The following is a 16,551-nucleotide window of genomic DNA, read 5'->3' as shown; positions in this document are numbered from 1 at the left end:
ACAGGGGAGAGAGGATGCTTGATTTCAGACTGTTTTTGTGAACCTTTCACCTCGCACTCCAGCAGTCCGGACAGTAACAATCCACCCAGCACAGATATAAAACTACAGAAACCTTCAGCTCTCCCTGGAGAGCGTGAGCAAATCTCTGTACATTAACTGGATTGGGGCCATAAAATCACGAACAACCCGTGACTTTGATGCCACTCTGTGCCGTCTAAGGCCACACGCTGAGCCACACCTTGATATTATTAGTCAGCAATTGGTGCTGGTGTTATCAGCCTGCAGTTACACATTGATGGCAGTTCCCCATTTCCACGGAGGCAATATTGCCCTGTTCGCCTTTTGCTCCTACAGGAAAGGGCGGATTGATTGAATCAATACTGAAATACATATGGACTGATATTCATAGTTTAGATAGATAGATAGATAGATAGATAGATAGATAGATAGATAGATAGATAGATAGATAGATAGATAGATAGATAGATAGATAGATAGATAGATAGATAGATAGATAGATAGATAGATAGATAGATAGATAGATAGATAGATAGATAGATAGATAGATAGATTTTTCAACTTTATTCACAGCATCTTTGTTTATTCTAAAATTTTTAATGATTACACTTTAATGAAAGCAGGACTTTTACTTTTACTGCGCAATGCGTTCACCACGCTGTAAACAATCTTAAGTGTTTTTCAACGACGCGGAGCATTAATTGGTGTGTGTGTTCCCCCACCCGCCCCCCATTGTTTTCTGGCGTTGATCCATTCAGTCCGACACACACACTGTAAGAGAAACACCATGCGGGACTCTACAGGCCTCCGTAGCGGTTCCATAACTCAGTATGAGGCTGTCAGCGGGAAGTGGCCGCACAATGAAATGGCCCCGTGTGTTTACGTTTTCTGGTGTCGATGACAGGTATAAATCTGTCCTCATAAGGGCAGCAGCCGCCGCCGGACACTTCCGACTACAACAGCGCCATTCTTCATAGTGACATGAAGAGAGAAGGGATCACGCGTGGCCTCTCTCCAAATCTGTCACTTCCAAGCAAAATTAAAGGTTTTAAATCGACTGGATTACTGATAATGTCTGTTTATTTTGCTAAATATAAATTATTAACAAAGCAGTTATAGGCTTTGGGAATTTTTGTCTTTGAGTGAATAATAGATTTGAAGACACGCGATTACGGAATTACTCCTTTGTTTAACTCTATAACAACGTGTTACAAATTTCAACGTACGACATTACTGATTTCAATAACTTCTAAAGGGTAGTCCAAAAATATGTCCGTTTTTCGGACAAAAAGATGAGCTCAATGTCAAATAGGTCTGTAACGAACGAACGAAAGATTTAGATCAGTTTCAGAATTTAGAAAATCGAAGAAAGATATAATCCCCCATCATATTATGTTGTATCTATTTAGACAACAAACACAAAAATCCGCCGATCTTATTGCTGATATAAAAAAAAAAATTACATCCGCGCAAAATCGCAGAAAACCAAACTTTACTGATATTTCGGTCACAACAAGTAAGATTAAAAAATGTTGGTCATAGTTTAAAAACAAACGCATTTCTTCATCTTTTTCTGATCCCCCAAAAATATTTAGTCCGTTACTTTTTGCTCAAAATATTTAAAGTTTTAAAAAAAATGCTAATCAAAGAACGACTAAATAAATAAATAAATAAATAAATAAATAAACATCCCATCCACCTCGAGGGAGAGATAGGCGAATATGAGGCAGAAAATATGCAAGAAATCACTTTTCTTTTTCTTTTTTTTTATACAAATTTAAACATTTGTAATGTAACTTGCTATTTGATACAAATTCTCACAAACATCAAGAAAAAATACTGTACTTCGTTTTCTAAATTCCTTCATTTTTAAAAAAAATTGTTGTAAAAAACTTTGACAATAGAAACTCGAAGTATGTTAGATATTAAGAAGGGGAATTGGAAGTTTAAGAAGACCCTTATATCTGAACAAAACCTTAACACGAATAAAGTAATAAATCAATAAATAAATAACAGAGGGAAATCATTACCGCGCAATAAGGGGAAAAATGTGGCATGAATGAGCATAATTTGGCTAAAAGTATGTGTTTGAGTGAGAAAGAGAGAGAGAGAGACAGAGAGGGGGCAGATAACAGCTGGATCTTGATTTAGTTGGATAGTCTCTTCCTCCACCTCCTCCTCCTCTCTCATGCAGCCTATCGTCTTCCTGCCTTCAGACCGATTTTAATTTTCTCAATAATGCGGTCGCTCCGCTGGACCTCAGCAGATCAGATCTGAACCAGGACAGGGGCGTTAATAAGCCAGATAGCGAGCCTTGCGGTGATTTGCAGGCTTCTCCAGATTTACCTCCACGGATGACCAGCTCCAGGTGGGGATATGTATCAGGGCATTATGACTACCAACCACGGATCCTCTTCCTATGAGGCCGGCTTTCTCCACAACGCCTCGGCGGCCACCTCTCCGGTTTACGTGCCCACCACCCGGGTCGTCACCCCGATGATCTCCGCGCTGCCTTACCTCCAGACGCCCGGCGCTTCGCAGCAGGGCAGCCCGGTTTCGAGCCACTCCGTCTGGGCGCAGCCGGGTGCAGACCCGGTGCCCTCCTACAACCACTCCCCGGTGTCTCCGCGCTTCTCCTTCTCCACCAGTCCGCCGCTATCGTCCGGTGTGGCCACGGCCAGGGAGGCGGTCTCTTACACCAGCCCGCTGAACATCTCTGCCAACGGAAGGGAGCACTATGGTCCGCGGGGCCTCGGCGGCTCGTACCCCAGTCCCTATTCGGCCTACATGAGCCCTAACGTCGGAGGAACGTGGCCGGCGTCCCCCTTCGACAGTCCGGTGCTGCACGGTCTACAGACCGGCGCTTCTCCTGGCACGACGCGGCACCCAAACATAGGTGAGCACCAGAAAAATACCATAACAATATATTTAAATAATAAAAAAAATTGTACGGACATATTTTGAATGTTGATGTTTTTAAGGGCTTTTTAATGTGAAAAAATAAATAAACAACCCTGCTGCCTCCCCCACCCCCGCAAAATAATAAAGTTTTAATTAAAATATATTTTGTACATTTTGTGTTTCACAAGAAACACTATCAATTTAAAAACAAAATATAATTTATGGTCAAAAATTACTTTAAATCTATACGTTTTGTTAAACGTTTCTTTTATTCCCACATATAAATATGGACTTTTCGTATAAATTAGTTAAAGAACAATATGTAAAACTAAACAAAGCAGAAAAAAACATTTAGAAATTTAAATCTATTTTGATTATTGACTCTTATACAGAAATATTTTTTTCATAAAGGAAGCAATGAGATACTACCGTTCAGTTATTGCTATGAAAAAAAAAACGACTGACTGATTAATATAAAATGTAATACAACAAATGATGGTCGCTGTAATTGATAAAAAAAAAGAGTTTGAAAAAAAATTCAATTGAGCAAAGAAACTTGCAATTAAAAATGACGACAAACTAAAAACGATACGGAGACTGTGCAGCAAAATTAACATTTTAATGCGTGCATTAAATATATGTGTAGTACAGATAAGTTTTTTTTCCCCCACGCATTAAAAATACTGGACATGATATTGAAAAATAGCTCTGAATATAAAACTTTCATTTGCAGAGCAAAGGGGTGCACCTGAATGGCTTATTAAACGTAGCAGACATAATTCTCAGAATCTTTTTTAAAAGCAACATTAAACGAGGCTGACGAGTCGCTGCTTGAGGAGTTTAGGGTTTTGTGGATTTTATTTGATGTGACATTTCAGATCACATCAGGCCGATTAGAAAGTGAAGAGAATAGACATGAAACTATAACTAATAATTTTATGTAAACTTTTATTTTAAGCTTTGAGAATGTTCAAAAATAAAGCATTTTATTTCCTATTTTGCGCTGGGTGAGCTTGTGGAGTGTGCTGTACGACAGAGATGACACTGTTCAATTGGTGTTGCCAGGTTTTAATATCTGATCTTCTTTACACTTCGTTTTTTGCTGTTTTATTTCTTCCCCGCCGTTGTGTTACAATAAGGGGGGAAATTATTCCCATGTATCTGTTTCACTGCTGTTTTGCTTCAGTTCCAGCTCAGTGTTGGCTAACTCAAAACCTCATTGGCGGCATTGAGTAACTCTTTAAAGCATCTGCTAATATTATGATCCACTGCAGCTCCTGATCACATCATTCCTTTCTGGATCGTATTTGCTCTATACTGTCTGTTAGTGATTAAATAAGTGATTTAGGATTATTTAAGTTTCCATCTACGTGAGCTTAAAGAGAGAGAGAAAAAAAATCAACATTGATCCATTCTGAACCGTCCATCTCATTACACTCACACTCGTAAAAAATAAATAAATAAATGAATAAAAAAAAAAATAAAAAATGGCAATCTTGTTTTCTTTGCAGATTGCTCCCCCCACACACACGCCCACCGGCATACATTGATGTTTCAGTCACAACAAATGACATCAAATCTCAGGCTGAATGAACAACATTCAGCAGGAAGCTTGGTGTTCAGGGGAGAAAAGAGAGAAAGAAAAAGACTATCTGTTGGGTAAACATGGAAGTAAATGAATTCAGTGACCTTTGCATGGAACAATATATGTCTATTTCTCTGTTCCTTGAAATACTGAAATAAAGTATATACTTTGATGTAAAAACGATAAAGCACCTTTCATATTAAAAGCACTAAATAATTGCTTTTCAAAGGAATCTTTAAATATTTGATCTAAAATTTGCTTCCGATGTCTTTTTTGTTTCAGAAGCACTTAACACAGACTTTATTTAGGACGTTATTATATTAAAAAAAACCCAACTAATTTTATTATCAAAGCTATGTCATCCTCAAATGAGATTTAGTTGAGAGTGTTTAAAGATACAATATAGATGCTCTGTATTATTCTTAAAATATATATAAAAAGAAAAAAATAGGGAAAAACATGTGGTGCTGTTGTTATTCATTGTTGTGTCTTTTTATTTCATCCAAGTTAAAATGAAAATAAAGCAAATCAAATTACATAATAAATAAATTATAATAAGCAATCTTCACATATTGACTATGTCCAATTATTTACATTTATATGAAAGTAAAATAATAAAAAGAGACAAGACTAACAACTTCTTCCTATTATGTATTAATGGCAATATTACTGTTATTATTATTGTGATTATTATTGAGTAATGAGTAAACAGAGTTAGAAATATTTTCTCTGCACACCTAAACACCTAAAGACTTGGTTTGTATTATTGAAAAATATTGTATGTTTTATTGTAGATTTTCATGGCTGAAGCACAAGATAAGAAATTATTCAAATCACCCATTCTGGTTGTTCAGAGATGTTTTTATTCTTTCTTGAAAAATAATAACATATCAACTTAAAAAAATTATAAAACAACATTTTAAAATTGAAGGAGAAGCTTCTCAGAACTCAATTTAACTCTTGTTAATGTATAATTCAACATAAGAAAGTTGATTTTGCTGTTTAAATATTAACCAAAAATGTAAAAAAAAAAAAAAAATGTTGGCTGCATAAACCTAGTAAAAATATTTGAGGTCTTTTTTCCCCCCCAATTTATAATTGGCATCATTTATTTCCAGTCTAAGGTTCATCAGAGTGAGATTTTCAGAACTTTTAATGGAACTCACACTCAGTAATTTGTCTGCATGGCAGTAACTTCTACTCTGTAACACTCTGTGTAGCTGTTTATTTCCACTTTCACCTTTGGCCTCCTGAAGTGTTTGTGTGGATGTTTTTAAGCTGAGACCTGATAAAGACGCTCTCTGACACGCACGCTATCAAATACAAAAAGGCATCCATTCAGATAGAGGATTTCTGCTGTGCATTGTTCTGTTTTCGCACTGTTGTGTTGGCTACATGTGCTGCCTATAGCCCAAGGTTAACTCGCCCTGCCGGCTATGCTTTGGCTCTCAGCCTTGAGGAGGCCCCTCGTACAAGCTCTGCTGCACAGCCAGAGGAGGGAGGGATAGATACAGGCCTGATTTATGCTATCTGAAGGAGGGGCAATAATGCACCTTGAAGTGTGCAGTTAAAAAGTCTTTTTGTAGTGGTTTAAATGTGGTTTAAAATTCACTGTCGTGCTAATTTCTGCAACACATCAAAGTGTTCTTGCTGGTAGTATGAAGGCGATGCGAGGAGAGAAAATCCAAGCTGTCTCCTCCGCTCTGCAAATTGATGTCTCCTTTTTCTAAATGGCTAAGTGGTTCCTGGGAGACACTCTGTTATTTGGCAAATGAGAGGCTGGAGATTACATTTATCAGATGTTTGGCTATCTGAGAGGCCCAGGGAGAAGGAGATGTGATGGACGTTTGAATTTGATGGAGCTCTATATACCATCTCTATTTCCAGCCAGGTTTTTATCTTAAGGGGAGCTGTGATAAGGAGGGATTCCATTCAGGCTGCTGCTATGTGGGGGGGCATAGAGATGCCTCCTACTGGTCTATGTATGCCACTGCGATACCTCCCTTTCCCCCTGCCACCCCCCTAAAAAACAACCTTTCTGACTCACATTATCTTTTTAACGTCCCTTCAGATTTGTTTGATGACTTTGCTGAGGGACGAGAATGTGTGAACTGCGGTGCAATGTCAACTCCCCTCTGGAGGCGCGATGGCACCGGCCACTACCTGTGCAACGCATGCGGCCTGTACCACAAGATGAACGGCATCAACAGGCCGCTCATTAAACCCCAGAGACGGCTGGTGGGTGATCACCGAATGAATGCTCTTCACCTTCATCTCCTCGCTCATTTTCCCTCTTTATCTTTGTTTGATGAGTGACGCGTCTTGCCTGTTGCAGTCTGCCTCGAGGAGGGTGGGCCTGTCCTGCACAAACTGTCATACCACCACCACCACCCTGTGGCGACGAAACGCAGAGGGAGAACCCGTCTGCAACGCCTGTGGGCTCTACATGAAACTCCACGGGGTAAGAAGAGCACATTGATAATAATAATGGGGGAAAAAAACAACAGCAACAAAAAAAACATAATGCCTTTCATTGCCATGCTTTTCCACACTTTGTCATTTTACAACCTAAACTGAAAGGTATTCGTCTGGATTTTATAGGACAGACTAACAGAAAGTAGTGCATCATTTTGAAGCGGATGGAAAATGCTTTTCAAACTGTTTCACCCATAATACTTTTAAAAGTCTGGTTTGTTTTCAACCCTGTTTACGCTGATATTAAATTCTATTGCAGCCAACTATGTCTGCAAGCCGACTATTAAGTAGAAAAACAAACATACAGAAGAAGAGTTCTTATCAGTTTTTTTTTGGCCTTAAGGAAAAAACACTGTGAGCAATAGAAAACTGTCCATTACTCTGGTCATAACCATTCCCATGGTGAAACATGGTGGGATCAGATCAAGCTCTGGAGATACTTGTCTTTATTTTTTTTCCTGAGCTTGAACTTCTTTGCAATAAACAAAGGGAAAATATTGTACTGTTTTGATGTGCAATTGTGGAAAGCTGGTTAAGACATGCTGTCAAAAACTTGATGGTATATATCACATTTATGTCCACAATGAAAGATGGTTCTTTATTCAAGAGGGTTGACTTTATGTTGCTTAGTCAGATAAAATCTCTCCACAATAACTGATGTTTGTGGAGTAAAGTGACAAAATATTGGTTCACTGGGTAAGAATGCCATTGCCAGACACTGTATGTAAAATCTACAAATTATTTTAAGGATTTGCAAGAATGCTCTGCATAGACAAATTCATTCTGTCTCTTCTCGTCTCTTCAGGTCCCCCGGCCTCTTGCTATGAAGAAAGAGGGGATCCAGACCCGCAAACGCAAACCTAAGAACCTAAACAAGTCCCAAACAGGTTAGCTTCAAACGCACAAGGACTGATTTGAGACTTCACCAAAAATAAACTAACGAGCTGCTATATCCTGTCCGAGATCACGGTACTTTTTAGGGGTTATACAGTTTACACCAGTTGTTAACTAAGCCTGTGTAAAAAGACAGACAGGCATTTTTCTAAATTTGAACCAGACTAAATTTTCATGTTTTTGGTCAGTTAGGATTACCAGACATTTTCTGTACATTGTCCCAAGCTGGTCTCTTCTCAAAGTGTCTTGATGTGCAGTTATAACACCGACGCCACTGATTGGAGAAAACGGTGAAGCCAGAAGTTCCTGGAGAGTCCTCCAGACTAGCCAGCAGCAATCAGCAAATACCTGGTGCAACTGCATTTCTGCTGAACTCCATCCATCCATCCATCCATTTTCTTTCACCCTTGTCCCTCAGTGGGGTTGGGAGGGTTGCTGGTGCCCATCTCCAGCTAACGTTCCGGGCGAGAGGCGGGGTACACCCTGGACAGGTCGCCAGTCTGTCGCAGGGCAACACAGAGACACACAGGACAAACAACCATGCACACACACACTCACACCTAGGGGCAATTTGGAGAGGCCAATTAACCTGACAGTCATGTTTTTGGATTGTGGGAGGAAACCGGAGTACCCGGAGAAAACCCACGCATACACAGGGTTATCGCAATGATTTCTAACTAGAAGAAATAACTAAATAGTTCTCTAAATAATTCTTATTACATTTAGCTAACAGAAATCACTGTTTAGATCATCCTCACTGATCTACAACCGGAATATTTTAGACTGGTTTTGATTTCACACAGTGAGAAACTCAAGAGCAAGCAGTTGTAGATACGAATCACATTCACAGTTCTGCTGTGCTCTGTAGGACCTCCAGGCACTGAGGGGGCTCCAGTTACTCCAAGCAGCACTCCCCGCTCCTCCTCCTCCTCCTCTTCCTCCACAACATCCACCTCCAGCACCGCAGTGGAGCCTCGCCAGATAAAGACAGAGCCAGAAAATCACAACTTGTACACACACCACGGCCCGCACACACAAGTAAGCCACTTTGACAACTACGTGACAACAGCTTTTGGCCAGAGAGAGACAACACTGCCAAGCAGACTCTGATATGATTCTCAATCTATCAAATGTTTCTCACCATCTGTATGCTTCTCCTCAGATTTCAGCCCTACCCGCCTACATGGCAGCCCAGGGAGGCGCCATTCCTCTGAAGATGTCTCCAGGTGGACACGGTGGGTCCTCCAGCTCCAAAACAGAGCCTTGGAACAACCTAATCATGGCTTAGGAGACCTACAGCTCTGCATCTCAAAAAAAACAAAAAAAAAACTACCTATGTACAGCATCCTAACAAAACTCTCCAGGAACTGCTAGCTGCACCGTTTTCTCCAGTCGGTGGCATCAGTGTCATGACTGCACACCAAAACATGATGAGAAGACACCGAAGTCGGACTAAGTACAGTTAAACTGGGATTATAAAGGAACATTTTTCGAACTCAAACCTTTTCCTACTACAAAGCCAGTATGGAAGCACAAGCTGCCTTAAAGATACTGAAACAGTACATGGCAATTATGAGAAACATGAGAGACTTAAGTGTAAGTATTGCCTTTGGACATTTTTCTCTGGATGTTATGGACATCCAAAACACAAAAACAGATCATAAGTGGACAACTTTGTGACAAAGGTTACACCACAGAGGTGCTACACCAAGTGTTATCAGGGTCATTTTACAGGAAAATAGTAGAAGAAGAATATTTAATTCCTGGCAAACTTTCAAATGATCCATCTGGGAGACTGTGCTAATGATAAATTAGTATAATGTTGCATTGGCAGCAGATGACATGAAAGCATTTAAGATTTTATATACTAAAAAAAAAGAAAAAAGAAAACATAGACTTGGACAGATAATTAACCTCAACAATCATAGAGATAGCCTGAAATTGTTTTAACTGATAAAAAGGGTAGCAACTTTTACAGTTGACATTTTTTTCCTAAGGGTCATGTTTCCTTTAGGTTCTACAAATAAAACAAAAAAAAATGTTGAAGTCAACTTTTTCGGAATGTGGAGTACGGATGTTTCACAGCTTCACTCAGGTCTGGAGTAAAATAAATAATTCTTGGATTTGCAAGGACTCTCGGATATGACTAAGAATATTCCTTCAGACCCACAGTAACAATTTCATTAAACCAGAAATTGTTTTGAATCCAACAAAAAAGTTGTAAAATATGTCTTTAAATGTTTGAAAAAATGTGTGTTCAGTCATGGATAAAATGTTAAATTCAAGTTCAGAGGTGGTAAATCAAAGTTAAAATACATTGTTCAAATATAAATAAAGTAAATTGCATTTGTTAAGCATTAACAGATTTTTATTCTTTAGAGTATGAAGCAAGAAAAAAAAAAGTCTGAAAAAACAAATGTATTCCTTACTCTATTTGATTTCATAGCCAGACCTTGGTAATTATAAAAGCAAACGTCACAGTTTTTAAGTCTTTTCAACAGAGGAGGAACCCTGGCTCACCTATCAGGAAAACAGTAGCTACGGCTATGCATCATAACAATTGTTTACAAGTAAAGAAGTAACAGCAAAAATCCTCTAAGATGCACAGCATCCAAGAAGACTTAAAAGTCTTTTAAAAGGAAAAAAAATCAGTTAGAAATTGTGAAACACTCAGCAAAACAACCGAGGCAAAATAAATGAATACAAACTATTCCTGTAAATTCCTCCTAGTCTGTCTCATCCGTCACTCCTCACCCTAAGTATTACCTCAGCGAAAGTGATATACAGTTTAGTGCAACAAGAACTCCTCCGTCGTGGCTCATTGGCTGTAATTCCTTAATTGCACGTCACGTCTGAAAAAGTTACAAAGACAAACTACCTTATGAGAGCGTGACAGCAGGCACACAGCGCCCTCTGCTGGCTTAGGATCAGATCGACATCTTTTAGGCAGTAGCACACGGGGCCTTTGAAATGTTTGTGGGAATCTACATTAAAATTCACGTCCTATATAATATGGTTATTGATGGGTAAAACTGTATAGATTATTTGCAATGCTTTCTAATTGGCTGCTAACGAGAGATAACCAGTGTAAATGTGGGATACTACCATATGTAATTACAAGAATGAGAAATGTACAAGCTTCTGTAAAAACATCACTCCACTATAATCATGTACTCTGTTATTTGTGATATACTGTACGCAAATGTAATAAAGATAAAGCATTTTGACGTAATATAAGTGACGGGCGAGATTTTTGATAGTTTTCAATGCATGACAGGGGATTCCTAACGCTACTATTCCCATAATCTTTCCAAACCCTCAGTTTTACTAAGGATTTGAATCTTAAAACTTCAATTTTCCGATTTGCAAATATGCTTGAGTAAGCCTGTGAATGTCCTCGACAAAAAGCCGAACAGTGAGTTGATTAAACTCATCAGTCAGCTTTTCCCTGACAAACTCCGCACACCTGTCCTGTACTATCTCCCTCCAGCACTGTTGAAACCTGACTCTCATTTCTTCCTGGAGGCCTTCACATACCTCTGAGCTGAAAGTGTAACTGAGTGAAAACACTTTTCCTTTCTCCAAATGTTCCTCTAAGACTTGATTTTCACCTAAAAGCAGGGTCTCTGCTGCTTCCGCAAGTGCATTCAGCTCCTTTATGAGGAGTTTCTTCTCCTCTTCCTGTTTGGACTCAAGAATACCGTTCATATTTTTGAAGTAACTCTTCTGTTCCTGTTTTTCTTCTGTGGTTACCAAAGGGAAGTTGAGCTTCTCACCTTTCAGTAAGTCCTTAGCAACAAAAAACACAGTTTCACACAAAGGACTGAGATCATCGATCTTATCAACTGATTCGACGTAGCTCCCATAGTCCACACTTTGAGAAATAATTTCCACTTGTCTGTAATTGACTTCCTTAAAAACATTTTCTTTGTTTCCTTTAAAGCCCCAACTTCTCACATAGCCAATATAAGTCTTTACTGCAAACATGCTCCACCAGCCCCGGGCCCTACGTACGAGGTTTAGCATGCATGGGTCCGAATTTCTTGCCAAACATGGACTGTTCATGGTGAAAATATACACTGTCCAGCCTTGAGGAAAGTCCTCTGCCTCCAGAAGCTCTTGAGTTTGTGTAATGACAACGTCCTCACTGTGTTCTCCGCTGTTGTAGTTAGGATAATAAGGCCCATACATGACGACCTCTTCCTGTTTTTCGATGACCGCCCACGAATGCTGCTTGTCTTCCATGCCATATTCATCCGTGATGTCTTTGTGAAAGGCTAGAAACTTGCCGTTCACCACGTGGTCTAGGAAGACGTCGCCCCGTTTGGCTTTGAGTCGCTCTAAAACTTTCTGCACAGAACTTTCGGTGTTGGCCCAGAGCCGCGTCAACTCCAGTAGCTCCAATGTGTTCTGGTGATTGTTCTTCCACCTGTTCACACACGCGTCGAACAACCAAGTGGAAGAACTGCTTGTCCTGAAAATCAAAATAGTAATTTATTCAACCATTTTGTCAGTTGGCCTGAAGCTTATTTGTCAACATATTTTTCTTGCTGAGTTAGTGAGAGTGTTCCTTCTTTGGGTGCCATCTGTTTTTTGTTTTTTTTACTTACATCAAACCATTTTGTGTCCCCTAAGTTGCCAATTAAACATTGAAGAAGAAAACTAAATTTCAGATTAAAGATGATTGTTCAAGATCTAAAAAGAGCAGTAGGCATTCACATGTAATTTGGTCCCGTTTATCCAAATAAACCAAAAATAAAATCCAACTCATCCAACTGTCTCCTAATAAGGAAAACACGGTCCAGCTGTGTGCAAATTAATTTCAGCGTAAACAAACCTATAAAGGCAACTGAGGTACATTAGAGAAAATTATGAAACAAACTTCATCACGAAAACCAGAGGGAGAGTTTTTGTTATGAGCCAAATGGCTATTTTAGGAAAGAATGGTAACCTGCTGCTACAACTGAAGTTACCTGGCATTTATCAGTTTTTTAAATTTATTTTTCTGTTATCTTTTGTTTTCATGCATTTGTATGTGCAGGTTTTTCTACTGCATGACGAGAAGGCACACCCTGCCTTCTGCTGAAAATACTAGGGTGTGGTTCTATCAATGACTCAGCACCCACGCGGTGTTGAGTGATCCTATTTCGTACTACTTTACCGCCACAGATACTCCAGATGCCTTTCACTGTCTTCACAGATTTTGAAAAGACTTGGAGTTCACACCAACACGGCTAAAAGATTGAAGATCAACCACCTAAAACTGTGCAGGCATCACAGTCTACAGGATTTATCAAACAACTGAATGCATTAAGCACCTGAAGATACTCTCACTATGGAGATAATTTGCTTCAATAAACAAACCAGGAAGTAGTGACAATTAAAGCTAATTAGAATTTGGGCAGATTGTATTACTGTTACCCTCCATAAAATAAAAAGGGATGCAACTTAAAATACACTGCTGAAAAAAATAAAGGGAACACTTAAACAACACAATATAACTCCAAGTAAATCAAACTTCTGTGAAATCAAACTGTCCACTTAGGAAGCAACACTGATTGACAACGAGGACCCTCGTCGGGTCAATCAGTGTTGCTTCCTAAGTGGACAGTTTGATTTCACAGAAGTTTGATTTACTTGGAGTTATATTGTGTTGTTTAAGTGTTCCCTTTATTTTTTGAGCAGTATACTTTGTTGAGTTGATTTGGATCCCGGTTTGTTCAGTTGTTTTAGAATTTGGTTTATTTCATCATTTCGTGTTCCCTAGTCTGTTTTTTGATTAGATTAATCTTGTTTCAGCTCTTCTTTAGTTCAGTCCTTCTGAGTGTTTCTAACTATGTTTATTTGTTCTAGTTATTCTTAGTCCCTCTAGTTTAATTGTTTATTCAGTATAGTTATTCTTTAGTGTTAAATTTATTTCCTGTTCCCCAGTGTACTCTCCCTCACCCCTTGTGCCATGTCTCTCTCTCTCTCTCTTGCTGTTTGGTCTCTCCCCTCACACCTGCAATCTATTACTCAAACAGCTCAGCTCTTTGTTCAAGCCCTCTACCTGCAGTACTTATTCACCTCTTTCTCAGTCACTCCTTGTTGGTTCCGTCAGACTCAAGGGGCTCTTTGCCCCTTGAGGAATTTATGAATTTATAAATCATAAATTCCTCGGATTTATGATTTATTTTCTACCAGGGCCTCCTGTAGATTTAGTAAGTTTTTTGTTTTTTGTTCCTCATCGCTTCATTTAATATTTTCATCATCACTTCCACACTTCTGCTGTTCTGTATGTGTGCTTACAATCAACCTGTCAAAACATGACAGAGTGACTTTATTTCAAAAAACTGTCTCAACCTTAGAATACAGCAACATACTGTTTCTGTTGAATTGTACAAAAAAGTACTTGGAATACATAAAGAATGAATAGATTCTATTTTTCAAATATTTTATTTAGTCCCACAACTTTCATTCTAAATATGGAGATTGCATAGTTTATTTAATAAATGCCTTTCATTATTATTTGTGTTTAATACGTAAATATCAGTTTCTCCTTTTTGTTTTTATTTGATCACTAAATGATTAGTTAGCTGACAGTTTGTGTCATGCCTACTGCTTTTTTACGTGCATGTTTATGATGCATAATCACACATAAAGTTTCAAGAAAGCTTGCAGCTGACCTCAGTACACAAATGCATCCAAATGTGGCTCTAAAAAAGTAAACAAATACTGGCGCCCACCTTTTGTCTACATGGGATCGGAAAAGAAAATTTGACACAACTCATAACACGCCTTGCAAATGGCTCCCAGGGTTTGAAAACCCACATGTTTACATCAAAGCATGTTCACACATCAGACTGGCTAAGTCAAGCCCAGACTTAAATCCAGTCGAGAATCTGTGTTAAAACATAAAAACTGACATCCACAAATGTTTTCCATCCACCTTAGCTTGGTCACTCACTTAAGGCCTCCATTAAATACATTGTACAATTGTAAAGTTACGAAAGGCGAAAAAAATAAAATCATTGCAGGGAACCATGTCTCTCCTTGGCCACATCTTAGAAACTTCTTTAGCTCGCTTCCGCTCTCGGAGCAGCAGACGTAAGTGAAAACATCTGCCTAAATGAAGTCTGCAAAATGGTTTTTGTTATACTTATTTAAAGGTGAGGGTGAAGACAGTTGTGCAATGGTTTAGTCAAAAAGTTATTCTCAAGTTAAATCATTTAGGCTAAGGTTAGCTTATTTAAGACAGAAGTAAATAAATAAAAAAACATACTGTAGCCTTAAACATAGCCATTTTAAATAATTTCAAAGAAATAAAACTGTTTCTTTTTTTCCATTATCTCCTTATGCCAAGGAATGTCCAAATTCTTTATAAATCAATAGGAAAGAAAACATTTTAATATTTCTACAATTAGATAATATGGAGTTTTTAGTCTGATGGTTTTAGATGGGAATGCCACAGTTATAGAGCTGGAACATTAGATTTTGACCTCCCGTGATTACGATAACGTCATACTGAATTCTTCTACTTTCATACTGAATTCTTCTACTTTCAAACTAAATTAAATTAACTTGAGTGGTAAACTGTCCATTTCTGAAAGTTTCACAAATCATGTTTTTCCTGACAAAAACACACCACACCGTCCAACAAACAATGAACAATGACAACAGTTTTTCACCACATATTCAGATTAGCGTGGACTCACATCAGTCTGCCTGAATGCGCAGCTGACTCTGACCAGTCCATCAAGCATTTTCTCCTACGGAGTGGAAGCTGATCATCACATCCAAGTAACAGATGCCGCTTACGACCAAACCTGGATGAAAACACACACACACACACACACACACACACACACACACACACACACACACACACACACACACACACACACACACACACACACACACACATCATTTCGATGAACAGAGCCGATGAGAAGAATATGTTCAGAAGGTCTTAAATTATGGCAACAGGGCTGTGGGCTGACAAGATTAGAAGAGTTAAGGGCTATTTCAGCATAAATATTACGAAGATAGATCTATTGTTTTCCTAAACTCAGATATTGAGGTTACTCACAGGGGAATGTCCATGCTGCTTCTTCATCTGCCGAGAAGTACTACTCTCAGGTTATCTCGGTGCTTGCGAACGCTGAGTTGCTTCCAGGACTTCTGCTATATGAAGTGACAGTTATGCTCATAGCTTTGCTTCTGCCAGCCCAAAGCTCCACCTCTTATGCACACACACAGCCCCACAAAAACATCCCGCAAACTGTTTCTATAGTCACTCTGTGAGTTTGTGTCAACCACACTGTTATCATCTGTGCACGGTGGCCTTGTTTTTATGGAGTAAGGTGAATAGTTCACACAGCTGTGCAGAAAGTGTAAATCAAAAAGAGTACATTTTCTTTCAAGGGGACAGAAATGCCTCATGAAAGAAAAAGAAAATGTAAAGAGAAGATAAAACCGTGACAAGTCACAATGATGAATGGATGTTCATGATGAAGGTTGGCTGCAATCCAGCTTTGAAGCCTTGAGGTAAATGCTGCACACGAAGACTATCCAGCGGTATTTAATGTGGTTTTAAGAAATTCAATTGTGAGTTTTGTTTGCTGTTAAATAGTTTAAGAGAATTTTTTTTTGTCCTAAAAGTGAAACCTCAAAATTATTTTTCATTAAAAAAAAATTAT

At 38.7% G+C, this 16,551-nt stretch overlaps 2 protein-coding genes across 2 annotated transcripts; one reads left to right on the top strand and one right to left on the bottom strand.

The window, feature by feature from the left end:
* Window positions 1-1,956: 1,956 nt before the first annotated feature.
* Window positions 1,957-9,175, top strand: gata4 (GATA binding protein 4). Its single transcript, XM_008397836.3, has 6 exons — window positions 1,957-2,914; window positions 6,576-6,742; window positions 6,840-6,965; window positions 7,785-7,866; window positions 8,742-8,911; window positions 9,036-9,175. Exons 1-6 carry the CDS (start codon window positions 2,395-2,397, stop codon window positions 9,159-9,161), a joined length of 1,191 nt encoding a protein of 396 aa, XP_008396058.1. The 5' UTR covers window positions 1,957-2,394; the 3' UTR covers window positions 9,162-9,175.
* On the bottom strand, window positions 8,256-16,200 carry LOC103457577 (uncharacterized). The gene is made up of 3 exons (XM_008397837.3): window positions 15,942-16,200; window positions 15,568-15,678; window positions 8,256-12,347 (listed from the first exon to the last, which is right to left on the bottom strand). The coding sequence occupies exons 1-3, from the start codon at window positions 15,953-15,955 to the stop codon at window positions 11,216-11,218; spliced, it is 1,257 nt and encodes a 418-aa protein (XP_008396059.2). The 5' UTR covers window positions 15,956-16,200; the 3' UTR covers window positions 8,256-11,215.
* Between the last annotated feature and the right edge of the window lie 351 nt (window positions 16,201-16,551).

This window comes from Poecilia reticulata, chromosome 21 (assembly GCF_904066995.2).
Source record: "Poecilia reticulata chromosome 21, P_reticulata-male-v2, whole genome shotgun sequence".
NCBI lineage: Eukaryota > Metazoa > Chordata > Actinopteri > Cyprinodontiformes > Poeciliidae > Poecilia > Poecilia reticulata.
Note: the sequence above shows the minus strand (reverse complement) of the source record. Positions and strands in the feature narration are given on the sequence as shown.

Excerpts from the sequence above, each read along its gene's own strand:
- gata4 (XM_008397836.3), top strand. The coding sequence starts at position 2,395 with ATGTATCAGGGCATTATGACTACCAACCACGGATCCTCTTCCTATGAG. Across the intron at positions 2,915-6,575 it reads GACGCGGCACCCAAACATAG|ATTTGTTTGATGACTTTGCT; the intron begins GTGAGCACCAGA and ends ACGTCCCTTCAG. Across the intron at positions 8,912-9,035 it reads ACCACGGCCCGCACACACAA|ATTTCAGCCCTACCCGCCTA; the intron begins GTAAGCCACTTT and ends GCTTCTCCTCAG.
- LOC103457577 (XM_008397837.3), bottom strand. Across the intron at positions 12,348-15,567 it reads GCGCATTCAGGCAGACTGAT|GACAAGCAGTTCTTCCACTT; the intron begins GTGAGTCCACGC and ends TTTGATTTTCAG.